Here is a 20,357-nt window from a genome sequence, read left to right as displayed (position 1 = left end):
TTAGGGCATTCACATCAGGTGTTTTTATTATTGTAAAAAGTAAGTTATAATCAGAGAATAAATCTCAGCTGGGAGGGATGACACAGCCTCATCTAGAGGAGCATCTCTGACTGACAAGCAATTGTAAACACCAAACATACTTTCCCTAAGGTAGCCTTTCTTACTGCACACAAAGCAGCCACCCGGTCATTCCACACCCCAAACCCACAAAAAAAAAAAAAGCCTGCATCATCACCATGAAACCCAACCGAGCAGGGCACATAACTCTGCCCAGCATGCTGCTGCTGCTTCCTGTCACAATCAACCATTTTGTAAAGATTTCATAGGCCTCTCTTCACAATGACAAACAGTGGGCACAAGGACAAAGGCAGCAGTGACAGTTTAAGGTAATGGGCATACAGCTGACAGCTTGGGAATGACATCCTGACATGTCATCCTCGAACATCCGGAGAATTCCCCCCTCCCACGTTCCCGGTCTACGTCCTCACCTACAGACTTAGGATGGCCCAGGAAATTCCATGGCTCTTCAATTTGTTGTCGGTGGGGCTCCCTGTTCTCTTATTGATGGGTTTCTAGGTCAGCGGGCCTTTGTGGCTTTCAGCAGGCCCCACAAAGACTCCCAGATGGGCCCTCTCAAGATGGGGCCTATTGTGGTTGTGTTTCTATGGGAGCCTTACAAATGGAACCTCCAGGAGTCATTAGGCTGTTGAGGCGGGGGGTATGAGGAGGGGGCGGGAGGTGGCGTGGTATAGGACCAACAGGGGGTGGGGGACGGTCATATCTTTGAGGTAGATCAGTCACTCTGGACAGTCAGGGGATGATTTTTTTCTACTTAGTTTTTTTTTTGTGCTTATTCTGAAGAAGATTTCATAAAGGGGGCAATGCCGCTGCTTCATATGCCTTCAAACAAGGGAGTGGGAGTGCGAGAGTCCTGAATCATATCTGCTAAAGCTGCAGGGGGAGGAGACAAAATATCTAGGTCAGAATGTTTTCCCCTTGCATGTCTTTGGTCTATGAAGTATTACTAGTTCTACTGAGCAGAAATAAAAGCAGGACAAATTGAAGAATACAGATTTGATAAAAAAGAGAAAGAAACACACCTGAAATCTGAACCAACAGTATTTGTCAACCGACTGTGTATGTCTCAAACTGTATTTCCACTGTGTCTCCACTTCACCAGGCTGTGTTTGAGCAGTTTCTTAGTGTCAGGCACATGATGTTGTCATTTTGGAGACTGTTCACCTTGACACATTAAAAACTGCTGTCATTTCTGAACAGATGTCTTGTCTTTTGACCGATATATCAACCGGGCTCAACTCTGTTAAGTGACTAAAGTTGCTTTGGGAAATTCCATATGGAAGTGTGGATGTCAATACACTGAAGTTTTTCTTTGCTTTTATCACAAGAGCCTTCCATTGTATTTTCTATCACAAAGTTGCATGGGGTAATTTAGAAATTGCTCTATTAGTTTTATTTTTTTTCTATAGTTATTTATACTTACCACATAGACAGTAAACGTAACTGTTTCTATGCAGTAATGACATTTAGAACAATAAAGTTTATTGATAAATTGTAAAATATCCTGCCTCCGTTTCATATCTTTGTAGCAAGTGTTTGGTAACTGCATTTTAGTCGATATATCAATATTAGACTGGCTCTGGTTTGTATGCTGCCCTGCTGCAAAATGTATTTTCTCTTATTGCACAACATCAATCTGAACTGGACCTATAACTGTACACATCATCACTGTCAACGTCACCAATAATACTGCAATTACCTTTAATTATTCTTCAAAGTGCACCTCAAAGCTGTTAAATATTATCATGTAAAAGAATAAGGTCAAAAGTAATTATTGTAGGTAAATTAAGAGGAAAAAAAGACAATTTACTTGAACTAAAGGAATGAGACCATAAATGGTCAACATAATAAGAGCGGGGAAGCTTTGTTCCTCCTCTTACAAAAACACAAGAGATGAGAGATCTTCAGACAGCAGCCATACTGGACTGATCCCCCTCTGGATGACAAATCGGGATGGACAGCTCAAGACACTTCAAAGGCAGACAACGACCAGTCTGATAATTTTATGTCTGTGTCTCACAAACAGGCCATCACAGCTAAAGGGGCAGACTGTAGGAGACGACTGCCTGAAACAAACACAAACAAACACACACTGAAAACTCCCCCCATTCCACCCACAGAACAAAACAGACACACAGACAGCACAGTGTGTGCACACACACACCACTCTTTCAGAGACAAACACAAGAGACTGCACACACACGCATTTCACCTTTACTGTGTCTCTCATTACCAGATGAAATCAACCGTAGATTGATTCACAAAATGGAAGGGAAGAACGCATTAGTGTGTAATCACTGACTCCTGCATCGATTGGGGGGATGAATTAAAGGGCAAAGCAATATCATCAGTTGGTATAGGCCTGGGCTACACACAAATTACAGCTTCAAGGGGAAACATGACTACCTTAACCTTACTGTCCACCAGTGCATACAGCCTAGCCTATGATGAATGATAATAACAATAATAATAATACAGTGGAAGACACTTATGTCCCTAGAAAACCCGCTTACTTTGAATGTAATTCTGAAAACTTCTGTAACACATCTGCAGATAAGCATATTAATTTAGGATCACAGTGAAAGTGTGAACACCTGGGATTCTAACTAGAGGCCTTCAGGTCATTGGTCTATTTGCTATTCAGATAGATGGTGACATACTAACCACAAAGAGCCTGAGAGCACACTGAGAGCTGTAGTTTGCTGAATGCATTAGATGTCTGGTTGTTCATGAATATATAAATATAGCGTAACACCTTACTTTAAGATCTCTACCTCTTGAAGCCTCTTCATTTAGAGAGCTGCAAAGAATTTATAAAAAACAGAAGGCTATAATGAAGCACCATATATGCCCGTCCTTTTCCTAAAGTAATTATCCATACTGGTAGGTAGGTACTGACATCAACTAAGACAACTTCTGCTGAACAATGGTTCACCGTTCTATGGCTCTAGCCAGAGCAAATAACAGGCATCAAAACACCACTGCTTTAACTGTGACAAACACATTGAACTTGTTAAAGAAACCGAAAGATAAAAGTGTAGTGTCCAGAAAGAGTCCAGTGCTGTTGTGAACTTTGCCCATTGCATGTGTAAAGGAGCTAATGAAAAATGTACTCTGACAGCTTTTCAAATAAACATGATGTTTTACATACATTTTTTCAAATGCTTGTCTCCAAAGCTCACTGGAGGAAAACACAGAAAGGCACCACCTGTAACACCCATTATGGGTAACTGCATAGGGACCTACATGCAGGGTAACTTGCCGACTGATCCAGCCACACTACATATTTATCTGCACCCTATTTATAAATGGTAGTTTACACGTGTGAGGCTGACTTTCACCTTAGTTATACTATATTCAGTGGAAACTCAAAAAGCTGAACGCAGTGGTGGGTTACAGTATCTAGTGGACTATTAAGAGAAAGATTTATCACTTGGAAAGTTGCAAGAATTTGTTTACTACTAGTTCTCCTTCATGAACACAAGCTAAATGGAAAGCTATCCACTGCCTTACAGGATAACAAAGTTTCTCCGGATGTATTTTAGTTGCGCCATTCAGGGGCTTACTGTCCATGTTTATTTTCACACTCTATGACAATCATTTGAAATAATTCATATTTACTTGAAACACTGTAGGAGGCTCTCAGCTTTAAACAAAGCCAGGGTAGATGCAGCAAGTGGAAAGTTATGCACATACAGAGCAGGTTAAAAAACAAACATGATTATCCTGCAGAATTGACTCCACCCTGTCAGTGGGAAATACATCACATGTAAGAAATTATGACAGTACTTCATTGGGAACCTGAAACCAAACCAATATTTGATATGAATAATTGAAGACACGGACTCACCTACGAGAAGCACAGTTCCCACTGCTAACCCACCACCTGTTTGTGAAGACAAAAACAATGAGTCACATATCGGTTACATAATTTTTTTTACATATTACTGCATATATGTTTTCTCTAAATCACCGTGAACTACTTGAATCATCCCTTTGGCCAAACGCTGCTTCCTTCATTGTCCTTTTATAAGAAAACCTTTTTGACTTGTCACATAGTGTCCCACTAACCCATGACTGTGTGACAGCAATAGCAGGACCCTGAAATTTAAGCAGCTAAATGGAATTCTGCTAATTTTAATTCATTTTTTCACACTTTTCCTGTTGTGACGTGTCATCAGGGAAAACCGCCAATAATAGAAGTATCTCTCTGAAAAGACATCTCACTACTAAAGTTCCAGTAATCCTGTTGGAAAACTGAAGACCACTGGTAAGGTAAGAAATCATTCCTTGCTGACTGACTGCATTTTCCCTTTTCATTTAACCCAGAGTGCCATGTGATCTGCCTGACATTGCTCCTTCCTTATGCTGCTGCAGCAAAGTACGGTTAATGGCTGATAATCTGAGACAACTGTTACAGGTTTAGGCTGAAAGAACAAGAAATGCAATGTCTGAGCTATTGCCACACCATTAAATTTATTAAAAACCAAATTACTAAGGTGGATTCCTGTTGCACATGAAAGTAGCACAGAGCAGGGAGAAGCTATAACTTTTATCAGTAACTACTCCAAGTTACGTTGCTTCATTAACCATCAGCACTTGAGTTCCACACATTTTTGTGAACAGTGGTCCAGGTGCTTTTATAATGTATAGCGTTTCCCCTTGAGAAATTAATTGCAGTGACAATATGAATTAAAACTGCAAGCAGTGATGTATGGGCGCCGCCTCCCCGACGTGCAGCGCGCGAGGGACCGCGTATCCCCGCTTAAAGTTGCTATTTTTGACTCGTTTCCTGTCTCCAGCAGGGGGCGCTGGCGAGCCGTTTGGCCACGCCCACTCGCAAAACACATCAGATGTATCGTCTCACCACACCGGAAGTATGTCACACGTTTCGTGAGGTTTCAAGCATCCTTTGACCTTAAACATCAACTTCCTGTGTCACGGCGAGACATCAAACTTTACCGCATCGTCACGGCGACACCCATCGACAAAGTCCAACGAATGTCTCAATATATCATCAACTACATGTTCAGGTTATTGTAACCCGACTTTACGTTCATGGGATCAACCAGCTCGACGTAGAATGTGAAAGTATGAAAAGTGTCATTTCCGGTGTCCACCAGGGGGCGCTATGACTATGAGCGAATATGACCCCACAGGTGTCTTCAGGGCGGAGCTGTTATCATACCTGTGATGTTTGGAGAAGGTCGGTCCATGTACATAAGATTTAAAGCAACTCGTAGTTTCATGGCGAGACGCTCAAAATGGCCGCCTCTCACGGGCACACACATCGACGAAAACGAATTATTTATACAACTTTTAATCCCAAACATGTTTTCTATCCATAGAAACTAAATTCAAGTCGGTCGGACAAAATCCCTAAGAGGAGTTCGACAAAGTACAACGTGTAAGAAAATGGTGGACTTCCTGTCGAGTTGACGTAATGGTGCAAAGTAACTTTTTTGTGCGTCCAGGTGTGATACACGTGTTCACCGGATTTCACGAATTTAGGTAAATGTGTCCGCCGGGGGCATCTCTGTAGGGGGCGCTCTCGAGCCGTTTGGCCACGCCCACTCGTGACTCCACTAGAATACGAAATGTTTCACCGGGAGACAAATGTTTATCCACGTTCATGAGTTTATGAATATGATAAAGCCTCAAAAAAAAAAAAGGCAAATCACTTTACATTAGAAGAAGAACGTCTAACGACCAACGACGGACATCTTTACGACATACAACTCGGTACTCGGTGCTCAGTGCTCGGTCGGTACTCGGTGCTCGGTCGGTACTCGGTGCTCGGTACTCGGTGCTCGGGCCGTGATTAGTTCCGCTGCAGTATCGTCCAGGTACCAAACCAATGTTACATTGAAACACACTGTTAGCCTGTGCAGCTAGCGCCCCGCTACATCTCAACGTAGACTGACCGAGCAGATAGTCGAGCGACGTGACACCGGTCGAAACCAGGAGCTGTCCATTTTGAACCGAAGGTCTGGTGCCGGGGATGGAGATCAACTTGCTCCTTGTTTTCTTCTGAAAACTTGTTCTGTTGAACGGTAACCGCTCGACCGTTGGTTTCCCCACACCGTCCACGGAAGCTGCCATGCTGCTACTGACGTGCTGAATGTTTTGGTGCGTGTTGTCCAATCACAGAGGAGCGTGGCGGCGCTCAACCAATGAGGGCAGCGGTTGTTACGACGCCGCGTCTGGACGCTCTCAACCGGAAGTTCCGTTTGTTATGGTGAGTGTTTGGTCAACGCTTTGAATCACACGTTGGTAAGTGACTAAAAGCTCCGCCGATGATTGTAAGTTAGCAGCTATCGTTTGGTTTGTGTTTATGCTTTCTACAAAAAAAACGGGATCTTATATGTTCTTGGCAATAACCAGAAGTTATTTATTGCCTAACAATCTCATTTGTCTGCTATAGCTTTGTGACCTTGTTCGTTCATTACATTATTATTACATCACATTTCATATCGCTGACGCTTTTTATCCGAAGCGACTTACAATCAGTGCATTTACAACCATGAGGGTACAAAACCCAGAACAACAGGAACCATTCATAGCATAAGATCAGAGAATCAGTTTAAGCCCCTTCACCATTACTCTCGTTTTCAGCTCATCTGTAGGCTACATTAAGTAGCTACTGTGCTGCATTGTTTTTTTTCTATTCTATTCTATTCTATTCTATTCTATTCTATTCTATTCTATTCTGCCTGGATTGTCTGTGTTGTTGAAAGCTGACAGGGTTTGGGATAAGCAGCAAAAGATCTGAACATGTGTTCTCACCTGCATGTAAAGCAGCTGCTGGAAAGTGGACTATTTTAGATATTTGTTTTTATTAATCAGTATGTGCAAATATTCAATTTAACTAGAAATAAAATAGAAAATTATTAAAGTAGAACACATGACATTGTACGTTTCAAATTATTTTTTTTTAAACAGTAATGTGCCAGTGTGTTAATACCAAATTTCCAGAGTGTATCTTTACATAAAGATTCAAAATTCAACATGGGAGATTCAAGTAGTAAAGAAATGTACTGTATGAGAACATATCACAATAGCTGCATTGGTGAGGCTATTTATCCTCCTATTGTATCCCAATCCATTCCTCATCAAGACATGGCCCTTGTAATGATCTGTCTACTAATTTACATCCAGTCTTATGTAACTTAATGTAATAAGTGTACCATGGTTGCTTTCCTTCAAGTGCATCATAGTAACACAGAGCAGCCTCGTGTGCCTGTTCACGTCTAGCAGCTCAATGGGAAGTGCTGTGTGTATTTGTGATCATGTTCACTCCACCCATTGAAGCTGAAGGTAAATATGTCAATGGACTCCAATATTCTCTCTGTAAAATTTCCTTTTATTAGTGTTTAACATAACAACATGGCACTTGACATCTAATCAATATGAGCTGATTTTATAACACTAAATCAACACTATTCAATAATTAGGATCATTGTCACTGTCTTACTGTATTCTGTAGCCTCCAACAAAAACTCATACATGTAAGTGACGTTCTGCACTCACAGTATGATGTGGAATGTAATACAGTACTCTGTACATGAATAAATGGTACAAGTAATAATAAAAATGATGGATCAATTACATTAAGCTGCTTTGGTTTCAGGGTTATGGGCTTGTTCACAGTCACACTGTCATGAGAGTTGAATAGGATGGAGCCATTATTGTCATTATTAGGAACACCTTTGCTTTCTCTCCAATAGGAATTAAAAATGTGAACAAGCTCTACTGACAACGAAACTGTTTTTATATATTTTGACAACTCCTAATGTTGTTCAATTGTGTGAACCGCTGGTAGGAGAAAGCCCAGCTTAATATAAATATAATGCCTACTATTAATACTGGCTGACTGATGAGTGATCAGGGTTATCCTTAAGACAGCTGTAGAAAGCGTTGTGTGGCAGAGAGGGGCCAGAGGCAGCACAAGATCGCAGGATGCTGTGATGCTCCAGAGGAAGCAATCACCCAACTGCTCACTTTACAAATGCTCTCAGCAGAGACAGTCCTGCTGTTTTGACAGCACTGTTGAGATTTATATGTGCTGACAGGAGACCAAGGGAATATATCATGACTGACAACACTGGGCATTGTGGAAAGCCTATATGAGACAAATAAGATGCACTGACTGACCTGCATCTCAGAAGGAGGAGAGGTTGCTTCAGCAGTGCAACGTGCAGGATGTATGAACACGTAGCTTTCTCCACATCTTCTTTGCATTGCTTGTCACCTAATTACATATCCCATTGAATCCCAGTTTAACCTTTGGGCTCTAAAGCACTATTCAGTGTGTGTGGTAGTGTACACAGATCAGCATAATTGTATAAAAATAACAGAAATGTCCCGCTTTTCGAAGCGTCATGTTTTCTGCTGTGTTTTTGTCAGCTCTGTCAGCCTCTGTATCTGATTGAGCCATATAATGGCAGCAGTCATAACATGTCAGGCCTTTCCTGGTGAGACTTTTTGTTTTCTTCAGTCTAATTCTGCCATCTGTGTGCAACTGCGAGAAGTCGTCCCCATCTTGTGTCCGGAGGATGCAAGATTATCATCAACATGCACCGTATTTGTTTTGTTTAACATTGAAAGGAAAGTAATATTCTGAGGGCACGAGTACAATAAAGCGTAGGACAGGTTTTGTACACAGCTAATTTTGTCTAAGGATTTGACTTTTTCCATTTATTCAACATTGCATATTTTGAGTAGCTTTATTTTGGTTTCCTGACACTTTTTTTTTTTTTTGCAGATGTTGCATTAAAATACAGTGAGCCATATTTAGCTTGACCTATAGTATGGAGGCATGATTTTAAAAAAATATGTTCCAGTAGAGTTAAAGGAAATCCCATTCTTAAAAATTTTTAGGTTTGCTTTTCAGTTGAGGTGTCTGTCATTGGCTAGTGTTAAGATATATGAGGCTGTGTCGTAAGTCAGGCAGTGCATAACCCAAACTCCTTTGTGAATCTGATTTAACACTAGATAAGATCTCTCAAGTCTTTCCGCACCAGGCCAGCACCACGCAATCACTTGTGGTCAATACAATAAGGCTTAATGTCTGATTTTCCATTCGACGTAATTGGCTGGGGACTCTGTCAACCTACACTTCCTTTCAATTCTTAGCAGTTGTATTCATATCACTTGGCTATTATTTACTCTGGCTGACCCATTGATTGTAGGTTTAAACCCTCAGCTCCTCAAATAGTAACCACGCTCAGCTGTTTCACGGCTGTGTTGCCGTTAGCAACAATGAAAAGAGCAATATGGAGATCAGTCCCTTCAATTAAGCATCTGATAGAAGGCAAGACCTATAGGAGAGACGGGGGTGAGACATAGTACTCTGTGACTGGGACTTTTACATCTGTCACTCCCCATTCAGCCAGGTGTCTGTGTTTAAATCAGCAGGATTATCTCTGATCGCACTGATAGTTGAAACAGACCCCCCTTGTCGCCAAACCTCCTCCTTTTTATAGCTCACATTAAGATCAAATCAAGCTCGGCGCAACAGGACTAATGCCCCACCCTCCCCTGCCTTCTGCTGCCCAGAGGAAGACATCAGAGGTGGGATTCGTCCCCTCTCTGGTCTGCCTGCTTCTCCAGACTCCCTTCCATCTGGGATCCTGAGGGAGAAGAAGAATATCTGACAAGGGGCTCATAAGCCTCTTAGCCCCCCTGTTGCCCAGTTCTCTCTCAGCCCATGTTTTCGTAATTTAGTTGTGTAAGAAGTCCACTGCAAGGCCCTTGTGTGCTGTTTGGATTGAAATTCTCTTTGTGGTTCTAATAGACTGGCCATGTATATCAATTAACACTACTCAGCCATGACAGGGTCAAATCTCTTGAGACCTCCACCGGTAATTCCTTTCTGGATATTTCCTTGTGGCTTCAATATTGTGATTTTAATTAGGTATCAGTTTTGATACACTGTTGTTGTTTTTAGGTTTCTGTCATTGTTGTTTACTATTCCTACATTAGCTGAGTTTCAGTTGAAATTCATTATATTACATTCATGAGCTAAACTCAATGGAAGTTGTTGCACAGGAACAATCCGTAAAAATTTAATGATGCACCTTATTATCCTCATTTGAAGCGTTTTTTCCCCTAGCATATGAATTATGATGAAAATATTTTTATTGAATTAATGACGTTTGCAATTGTTGTCTTTAAATCACTACCTTGAAGAATTGGCATCTGTGTTGATGCATTGGCCATCTTAATTTCCTTAAATGTTGCCACGGTCATAGTCTCAATCCTGAAGAAGTTGTACTGCTATGAAAGAACAACTTTCCAAATGCTGAACAGTTTTTGATTGACGTGTCTGCAATAGCAATGGTCATTAAGCCTCTATATTTTTGTCAGTGGAGATAATAGAAATACCTTCTTCACATTTTATTTTTGCAGTGTCTCAAATTGTTCATTCTAAAAGCTTTTGACAGCTGAGTGGCTAGGTATAATAGGTATTCCTGCTACTGTAGCACTTTATACCCATATTTGGTAATGTAAAAAAATATGTATTCCCCCCATTCATCTGCTTGCGATGGCTCTGCCCTGAATGAACGGGGCTCCCTCAGTAAGAGGATCACAGAGCTAAACACACAATGAGATGTTTCCATCAGCTGCTATTCATTTGGGATCCCCCTCTTTTCCACACTGTGCTCTGTGACAACAGGAGGCCAGTGGCCACAGATGGTTCTGCAGGGAGGGTTGCTTTGACTTTTTTTTTGTTTTCCCATGGACATGTTTGATGTGTAATCCTGGATTAACAGAGAGACTTTGTGTTAATTTACAGCTGTAATACAGCATTCAATTAATGTTGGTACCCCCCAACACACACACACACACACACACACACACACACACACACACACACACACACACACACACACACACACACACACACACACACACACATGCACTGGGTATTAAGAGACAGTGTGGGCTGCCTAACTCTTTGCCCGGGGGGAATTATAGGTAATAGAGATCTAATCAGAGGTCTCTGTGGATGTCCACCTCATTCTGAGTCCCAAAGGAGTCACTGCAGCTCACATATATACTCTCTAAGAAACCCATAGGTAATGCCATTGTCTGTGCACATTCACACACCATCAAACCACATGCACACACACACACACACACACACACTATCAATGACAGAGGGTGCCTCAGAAAACCAGGCGGCTGCATATGGACTCTCTTGATATCAGTCACTGGCCGTGTGATCTTGTTATGCAAAGTCCCTTAATCCCTACCTATGATGAATGCATGCTGGATTGGAGGGAGGGGGTGGCGATGGAACAGAGATATGAGGGCAGCTGTACGGGAGGCTGTCCACTGTGCTTTGCGAATGAGTGCTAACAAAGATTCCTGATCCCTATTCTAGCAGAAGGAAGAGCACATGTGAGATCATCTCTGAGAGTGTATTACAGTACTGCGATGTGAGATGCTGCTAGAGCAAGCTGAGAGCAAGACAAATAGAGATGAACATGTTGCCTTAGTGCAGACCTGAGATTCACATTAACCTTTAGGCCACTTGCTTCCCAACAGAGGAATTAAAGGGCCAGAGGTGTGATTGTACCAGCTGGGGGAGGCCTGAGTTTATCGTTCCTGTGGAACAGCACAAGAGACCGGAGCAGGCTGCCACTGGAAAGGGGCACTTCATTCGGGCTATGTGCCGAGCGTATATATGTCCCCCTTCACCTGCTCAAGCTCTGTCATTCACAGTGGCGGTGAAAAGCAGAGGGTTGCCAGGGGAGATGAGGGAACAGAGAGAAGAAGCAAAGTAGCAGCACACAGGGAGGTGAAAGGATGGAGTTGGTCTTTTCTGGATCAGGAAGGATGGCGAATGGGCCAAAGAGACAAACCATGCTAGGGATGAAAGAATAGATAGAGGATTTAATAGGTGAAGTATAGTTGGAGTGAATGAGAGAGCATTGTGTGCATGTATGTGTCTGTGGCTAGAGAAGACTGGAGGGGGGTAATGGGATTAGGGGTAACACCTTTGGCAGGGCTGGGAGAGCCACCTGACACCCGGTCTGTCGGGAACCTGGGGAGAAAGGGGGTGGAGGTGGCGGGGCAAGGGAGAAATTGGGGGTCTAATCCTTGTCCATCTTTGGGAAGTCATTCCCAGAGCTCTGAGGATTTGGGGCTTTGGTTTCCGCTCTGCTTGCTTTGGTTAATAATACCCTGGGAGGGAGAGAAGACATGGAGAGAGAAAGAGGGAAAGAGACAGAAGGAGATGGAGAAAAAGATTTCTTTACCCTGTGGTGGACTGGCAGGACAGCAGCTTGGGCTAAAAGAAAATGTTTGAAGTGCAGACTAATATCTAAGCCAAGCGGTATCTATTGTTCTTTTATTTGTGTTTATGCAGGTGTGTGTGTGTGTGTGTGTGTGTGTGTGTGTGTGTGTGTGTGTGTGTGTGTGTGTGTGTGTGTGTGTGTGTGTGTGTGTGTGTGTTTTGTGCCCGTGCGTGCCTACGTATGCACTCTGCATGACAGTGTGTAAATACTGGCTTACCTTCCTCCGTCCATCCCACCGGTTGCAGCTTGAGTAAAAGTCAATAACCTGAGTGTGGCGGGGATGTTTGCTTAGAAGACACATGGATCGTCCTCGGGTGTGTTTGTGTGACCATGTTCGCAGGGCCGTTTTATGGGTGCTCGGGGTGTCTTTGTGTTTCTATGGTGCTGACAGAAGTTGATAACTGCTCTAATGATTGTGGTGGTAGCAGAGGCAGCACAGTGTCAGGGACGAGCTGCAGACAGTGCAGAGCTGCTCGGCTGGATGTGTCACAGCTTCTGTGTTTGTCCGTCACCTGAGTACAAGGTGTTGATTGGTCCATCCTACAAGGGATCAAAGTTCAGGGCAGTTTTCTGGTGTGAACTGGTTGCTCAGCCGCTGAGAATGAAACACCAGAGAATGTGCCGTCTTAGCAGTAGGCCAACTGTGACAACCTTGTCCACACCTTTAAAAATTTAACCCCAAACAGCTTTTGTTTTTAGTTGTAAGGGATATAAGCCTACCATACAGGGCTCAGACATACATATGACGACACTGTACCATAACCTCTGTTTGTTTTGTTCTGTAGGTGATGTTCCGCCACGTGCTGGGGAAGACTTTGGGTTTTGTGGGCTACACAATTCAATATGGCTGCATCACACATTGTGCCTTTGAATACATTGGAGAATTTGTGGTGGTTTGTATTGCTGGAATAACTACTGGCCTTTTTCTGTTTTTGTTTTTTTTCTCAAATTGTAATAATTCATATATGCACAAGAAATAATGTTTTTTGTTGTTGTTTTAATTCAGTGCTGTGGTCCATCCATGGAGCCCACCATCGTCAACAATGATGTTGTCTTCTCTGAACGGATTAGTCGTCATCTTTGCAAAATACAAAAGTGTGTTGCAGTCAGTGGATTCATATGCAGTGTTGAGATTCATTTCAAGATTAGTGACCTTTTTGCTGTTGTTGTTTCTCAAAAAAGGAAAGAAAATGACAACACTATTCTATTAATTCCCCTCATCAATTAGGAGATATTTTGCATTTTTTGTGAATTAATGGAGTCTGATTTGTTATTGAGTGATTGTGTACATGCTGTCTTTTCAGGGGTGATGTAATAATTGCCAGGAGTTCATTTGACCCAAATATGAACATTTGTAAAAGGGTAATTGGATTGGAGGGTGACAAGGTCTGCACAAGTTCCCCATCAAATCTGTTCAAGACCCACACATATGTGAGTATGTTTACATCCCACAAGCCCACATTTACTGAAGGTGTCATGCTTTTCAGCTGCTTTTCGTATACATCCTCTGATTACTTACTTTACCAAGGAAGATTTTCTGGCAGCAAATTTGCTGTTTTGCTTCAAACAACCGAAACTCAGTGCGTCTCTTTGGAAGAAGAAGAAAAAAAAAAAAAAGGTTAAAAAGATACAGTGAAATAGAGATCGAATGGACAAGGTGTTTACAACAAAACACTTGATAGTTTGGTTCACCCTAAAATGACAAACAGAATCTCTATGCATAATGCAAAACTGTCTCTCACTATTTCTTCATGTGGGTACCACAGACTATAGACTCATAGTTGTTTACATTTTAGACCGCACACATCCATTTTGTGTCATTGGTCAAAATATCAGCTTTTGACAACACCTATATTTCCTCAGAACAGTGATAAAACCAGAGAGTGAACAGGGGTTCTGCTGCTGAAACTACTGTCATTGCTTTTCTATTACTACTCTCCCCAACACCCACAGCTCAGGCCTGCAATCTCTCTGAAGCCTGTTAGAGTTAGTGCCAGCCGAATGGACAGACTGATGGGTGGGAGGAGGTGTGTGTGTGTGTGTGTGTGTGTGTGTGTGTGTGTGTGTGTGTGTGTGTGTGTGTGTGTGTGTGTGTGTGTGTGTGCGCGCGCGCGCGCGGGCGCATGTGTGCATATGTCCACAAACCAAAGGTTGTGTTTATGTTGCATGTTTTTTGAATGTCTTGTGTATTTTATAGACTATGGGCAAGGTGTTGAATGGGTTCAGCAAAACATAGCACAAAGCCAAGCCTCTAAGTGCCATTCATCAAATGAAAAACAAAATAAATAGGTTTCCTCTTTCAGCTTCACCTCCACATACAGAGGACTGAACTTATAAGAGGTGGCATCACTGTGTTGTGATTTGTGGCCCCAGAATGTGGTGGCACACGTCTCAGTTTGAGTAATGTTTAAACTTGCCACTAGGTGGAGGACAGAGGGTGAAACTGGTGTGGATTTTCTCTCCTGTCATATTCTAGTCCCATAAAAATACTCCTGTCCCACCCCAGTCCCATGATAGTAAAAATAAATATCTGTCCTGTCCCATTCCAATCCTAGTAGAATGATTCTTGTCCTATCCCGTTCCCACGTTGTGTTTTTTAGGGGTCGTAGTACTTCAGCATTGATTGTGATTTTATGTTCTCATCATCCTTTTCTGAGATCATGTTGTGTTGCACTGCACAGTTTTTTATCCACACCATTTGGCCAGCAAGTTGGCAGTTCCAAGATCACTGGTTCATATGGAATTTGGGATATATTAAACAGAAACTTCTATGTCTTTCCCAAATCAGATTCCAACTCAGTTGTAGGCATTCAATTTTAGTGGCTGCATCACGGGTCATCAATCTACACACATCATGCACTGGTCAGGTGGCTACAATCAACCACCAGAGCTAAACAAAAAGACAACAAAATGACTAGCATTATGTTCAAAATAAAGACAATGATGTTTATTTATACAAGAGCTGCATATTTATGTATAAAATCTTAAGTCATTCCCATCCCACCTGCTCCCATTGTCTTCTCCTGATTCCCGTCCCACTCATGTGATGAATAGTGAAATCGACTCCCATCCCACAGGAATCACGTAACCCACTGGTGTCCTGAAAAAAATCTCAACCTCTCGTGGAGAACTATTATTTTTAGGTTTAGGTCAAATATAAGATGATACCTATTGTCTTCCAATGACTTGTCTCCTTCAAATTTATTCACTTATTGTTCATCTGTTGGGTACTTTAGCCAGTGTAGTATGAGTGTAGTAGGTTTCAGGTCACTGAAACAAGTCTGAAGCATAACTGTTGTGAGTTTGGTGCATGACATTGTCCATTAGTTCATCTAGTTACAGACTGATTCACTTCAATGTTCCATTTCAGGATCACGAGGGTTTTGTAATATACACTATAAGGCATCCACAAGTCAGGGTTTCCGAGACTGCATGTGCGGCCAGATTTTACAACGCTGCCTTTATTGAACAGGAATATTATTTATATATATATATATATATATATTATTATTATTATTTTTATTTTTTTTCCCATTTTGAAACATAGCTTTTATTTAAAAAGGACATGCAGTGTCGCTGTGAGAGTCATAATAAAATGTAATAATGGATTATCACTTCTCAATGGCAACATGTCTCAAATCAACTTTAAGGTTTAAAACAAATTATAATTAGTCCACACACATATGATAGTAGCCATGGTGTGATGCATAATAATTTAAGGTTTTATTCTTTTCTCACACAGCCCCATGTATGTGTTGCTATGTTATTTTTTTTATTTTTTTAACTCCCAGGAGCAAAATTACTGGCTTTGTGTGACAGCGTTTGGGGTAACTGCGAAAATACCTGCTGTTCACTAAATGTTTGGGCTCCCTCAGGGAGTTTTTTTTTCCCCCCACGGGATATATGTGTTTGTGTGTGATTATTATGATGGTGTGAGGCATTATGGGCGGACTTGTAAAGATGAATTTTGGAAGGCAGTGCTAGACCCTGTCATCACCTCCTTTTTTGTTCAGACAGACAGGCAGGTCTTCTCCACCCTCAGAGATCCAACAACAGACTAATTGCCCTGTCACCTTTTAGGAATCATTTCTGTGTCTGAGCTATTGTGTCAAAACAATGACACTTGATCCCTAATATTATACCAGAGAGAGAGAGAGCACTGCAAGACATGAGGGAGATGAAATGTCTCTATACATTCTGTTATCTGCAGTAAAGATAGACAGAGCAATATGGTGAAAGATGAACTTAATATTCCTGTATTAAGCTGAACATAATTCCCCACCCCAATCATGTTAACATAATGAGCACTGTAATGGTGTGGTTGTTAAACAACACACCTCCACAGTGAGGAGAGCTCCAGTTTCTGCTTCCCTCGACACGTCTCTGACAGGTACACAATGCCTGGCGTCAACCCAGCCTGCAACCGCGGGACAGGTGCAGTCTTTGCCATCCATCACACCGGAGTCGCCGGCAGAGCTGATCAAAGTGACTCCGCATGCAAATACCACAACTCTGTGTTGAGCTCACTGTAGCTGGATCTTTGGAAGTATGTGTGGTTGGAAATGACATGGGTTGATGACAGTTTCACCTGTTCTTCTGTCAAAATCAGACCTGTTATGTGCCAAAATGACGGTTTACTCGCATGTCTTCCCACCCTGTCTGCAGAGAAACATCTTAATTACAACCTTCATACAACCTTAAAAAAAAAAAAAAAGAATTGATGCTCATGGTTTTTATGATTTATTTGTGATTGAAACTGCAGTTTTCTTTTGAAAAGCAGAATCTGGGAATGTGCATTATCTGGATTCACACCACTACTTTGCATCAATCCAGTTTTAATTCAGAGGTTTTCCCTCGACTTGCTATGTTTTTCTTTTCTTGTTCACACACCTGTGACTTGCAAGGTGATATACATAAGCTTTTATCCTCATGCTGGCCACAGTACGGCAGGTCAAGTTTCAGACCTCTTCACTTTCTCACTTTTCTGAAATATGGCCTGTTTGATCCTTAAAGTTCTTTCTTCTTTAGTCAGGCTTGAGTTTCTCTATGATGTCATTTGTTTTACGGGAATCACTTAGTTTTTCTGTTGTCGTTCAGATGTTGCCGATTTGCAGCGATGTTTTCGATCCTAAATAGAACAAACATTATAAAATTGGCTGTGAGAAGCTTACACATGTTCAGTAAATGATGTTTATGTTTGCAGTGATTTTACTGAATTCTGGACAGGCACTTGACATTTCTTAATCAAACTGCTATGCCTCCAGGGTGAGCACAACCAAGATGATGCTTTAAAAAGAAAGAAAATGAGCAGAAACAGGGGGTTCTGTTTTGGCAGATGACAAACGGGGGTGTTTCTTTTTCCTGTGCTTGGGAGCCAGCATATGTTACCATGTTAATGAGGTGTAATGGTGAGAATCCAGCATGCTGACATATGGTTCTCAGATGACTCCTTTAATGATATTCATTTGTGTCGTCGTTATTCAGCGAGTTGTTTACCTCATGTTAGGTCAACGTGTCACTGGCTTGTGATTATGTCACATCATCTGTCTCAATTATCAAATATGAAATGAAATGCAGCATCCCACAGTAAGACTGAGGCCTCTAATCAGACAGACGGGTGATAGGAATAAGGAATCCAAAGCAGAGGCGTAGACGTGACGTCACCTCATGCTGGATAATAATCTGTTTCTTTATTCACGTTATTCTCTTTCTTCCAGAGGACTTTTGCCGTTAAAAAGTTAGGCAACACAAAAATAGACTCGTGGATTGTGATGCCCATTATGACAATATAATGTGTTGTTGATCCTGTCTGCACATATAGGGGAGACAGCGCACTTAATTAGGGCCTTGACAAGCCTACTCTCCTAAAGTGATGAGATTAATCATAATTGGTGTCACTGTGAATTAGAGCCCGCTTGGATGACCGCCCCACTGGCAGGTCGGACCGCGGTGGAGACCCTTGGACACTGCTGCTAGCCGCAGCTTAGCTCTCTCTCTCTCTGTCTCTCCCTGTCTCTCTCTCCCTCTCTCTCCCTCTGCCCAGCTATCTCAGGCCCCTCTCTGGCTTTGCCCTCCCTGGGTAAGGGGCGCAGATCTCAGCCAACAGCCTAATGACCCTGTTTGAAGTTCTTCTAAATCCCCACCCTCCGACCCTGCCCATTACCCATGACCCATGACCCCTCTCCTAAGACGGTGCAGGGTTAAAGAGGGACATGCAGGTTGACGTTAAGAAAGGCTGAAGCGATTCGTTGGGGGTAGTAGGTGGGGTTGAGGTGGATTTTCACTACATACTCAACTTACTTTTACATTTTAAAATGAAGTACTGTAATTTCAGGGATTTGCTTTCAATTTGATTCCTTAGTTGAGCAGTTGAACGGTCCACATCTTAATCATGTTTGCCCTCTTTCTGTGTGCTGTGATGTTTTTAGGTTCCGAAAGGTCATGTATGGCTAGAAGGGGACAACCTGAGGAATTCCACTGACTCAAGGAGTTATGGCCCAATTCCCTATGCTCTCATTCGAGGGCGTGTTTCCTTAAAGGTAACAGAGGAGCTCTTCTGTATGTTGTCATGTAAAACTTAGGAAATGTGTTCTTTTTAAAAAATCAGGAAGCTAGTTTTATTTGTATTTCTCATATACGGGTTCTAGTGTTGGGTGTTGAGATCTGGGTTAAGCCGTCTAGTGTTTGTTTGTTTGTTTTTTTCTTTTATTTGATTTTGTTTTTGTTTATTAGTCCAATACATCTATCTTAAGCACAATTCATAGATGTGAGTCAGTTGGAAGTTCAAAGCAAATGTGTCTGATTGACCAAAGCCTCGACAACATATTGTCTAGCTTTCCATTCTGCGATGTTGTCATGTCACTGGATGTCATAGCAACCATGACCCTGGAAACAGGTCAGCCAACCTTCTGTCCATCTGATTGGACAGCGGCACTCCACTGGAGGCCCTATTACGACAGCTGATAACATAACAGGATTTTCTGATGAAGTCAAATGCATCATTAAAAGCCACATTAGCAAATGTGTCCAAGATGTGAGATAAAGAGTTGCACGTATTTGGAAGCTCTTTATTTTGTGATTGTGAGTCTTATATCTCTTTTAACCTGATCTTACTCTGTGTCCTTTGTCCTATACAGCTCTGGCCGCCACATAGTTTTGGGACCTTGAGTGAAAGCCCAACCAAACTCAGTGACTCAAGCTCAGACTGACACGTACACTTTGTTTATACTGTATGTTGCTGTGTTTTCAATTATTTTGGAATAAAACTGATATTTACATTTTCTTTAATCAAGCCTGTTTAATTAAGATCAGACTGAGTATTTTAAAGGTACGTTTTGTTTTGGGGGGAAAAAAAACTTTGCGTTCATACATACTTCATTAATTGTGCTGTTTTATAACTGTCAGGCCTTGACTGTCATCTGGGGCTTACAGTGTGTTCATTGTAACTGTGCAGCATTGTAGGAACAGCATTGCGTGAGCAGTGAGTAAAGCTGTGTCTCTGTGGAACTTCTAATGGCAGAGTTGGCAGAAGCAAAGATGAGATGCTGGGGATTGTGTTCATTCAGTATTAAGACTTAAAACAAATACTTAAGTTTTAAATCAACAAATACAAATCATACATATCAGTACATAGACTGGAATTGTAAGTTTTGGTTGAGTTTTACTGTTTGATTTCATTGGATCTGAAATGCACCTAAACCCCATATTTACTGGATGTTTCTAAATGTCCTTTTAAAAAGGGATATCTGTCGAAATCGACAACATACGATGTCAGCAATTACTCGTCTCATTCCCCTAAAAAGATATGATTAATGTCATGTTTACCCTTTCTTGGTATTATGGTAAAACAAAAGCTCTCTGATTGTTTAATATTTCATTAGGCTGCCAGGGCAATTGAAAAATTGTTAACATTTCCCATTTAACTATACAATATTAATGCGCACTTAGTAAGGGCCTCACTCACCCCTGAATACA

General features: G+C 41.7%; 2 protein-coding genes across 3 annotated transcripts in view; one reads left to right on the top strand and one right to left on the bottom strand.

Moving 5' to 3' along the window:
• The window catches only part of elp4 (elongator acetyltransferase complex subunit 4), a 55,557-nt gene extending 49,371 nt beyond the window's left edge, over positions 1-6,186 (bottom strand). Inside the window, exons 1-2 of the mRNA XM_069174639.1 lie at positions 6,003-6,186; positions 3,929-3,964 (exon numbers count right to left, since the gene is read on the bottom strand). Coding sequence (XP_069030740.1) covers positions 3,929-3,964; positions 6,003-6,180 — 214 coding nt within the window. The 5' untranslated portion in view covers positions 6,181-6,186. The remainder of the gene's footprint in view (positions 1-3,928; positions 3,965-6,002) is intronic.
• On the top strand, positions 6,075-19,670 carry immp1l (inner mitochondrial membrane peptidase subunit 1). 2 transcript variants are annotated; one of them, XM_069174641.1, is made up of 6 exons: positions 6,075-6,316; positions 13,169-13,276; positions 13,390-13,478; positions 13,688-13,814; positions 18,812-18,922; positions 19,520-19,670. In XM_069174641.1, exons 1-6 carry the CDS (start codon positions 6,200-6,202, stop codon positions 19,589-19,591), a joined length of 624 nt encoding a protein of 207 aa, XP_069030742.1. In that variant the 5' UTR covers positions 6,075-6,199; the 3' UTR covers positions 19,592-19,670. The 2 variants fall into 2 exon arrangements, with proteins under 2 accessions (XP_069030742.1, XP_069030743.1); XM_069174642.1 differs by having other exon boundaries at positions 6,304-6,351.
• The last annotated feature ends 687 nt before the right edge of the window (positions 19,671-20,357 follow it).

This window comes from Embiotoca jacksoni, unplaced genomic scaffold, assembly GCF_022577435.1.
Source record: "Embiotoca jacksoni isolate LCO1_2020_lvr unplaced genomic scaffold, fEmbJac1.0.p SCAF_6, whole genome shotgun sequence".
Lineage (NCBI taxonomy): Eukaryota > Metazoa > Chordata > Actinopteri > Embiotocidae > Embiotoca > Embiotoca jacksoni.
This window is presented reverse-complemented; position numbering and strand designations above follow the sequence as displayed.

Bases quoted from the DNA above. Each gene is read 5' to 3' on its own strand.
- immp1l (XM_069174641.1), top strand. From the start codon at position 6,200: ATGTTTTGGTGCGTGTTGTCCAATCACAGAGGAGCGTGGCGGCGCTCA. The intron at 6,317-13,168 runs GTGAGTGTTTGG...TTTGTTCTGTAG, and splicing joins CGGAAGTTCCGTTTGTTATG to GTGATGTTCCGCCACGTGCT. The intron at 13,277-13,389 runs GTTTGTATTGCT...GTTTTAATTCAG, and splicing joins ACATTGGAGAATTTGTGGTG to TGCTGTGGTCCATCCATGGA.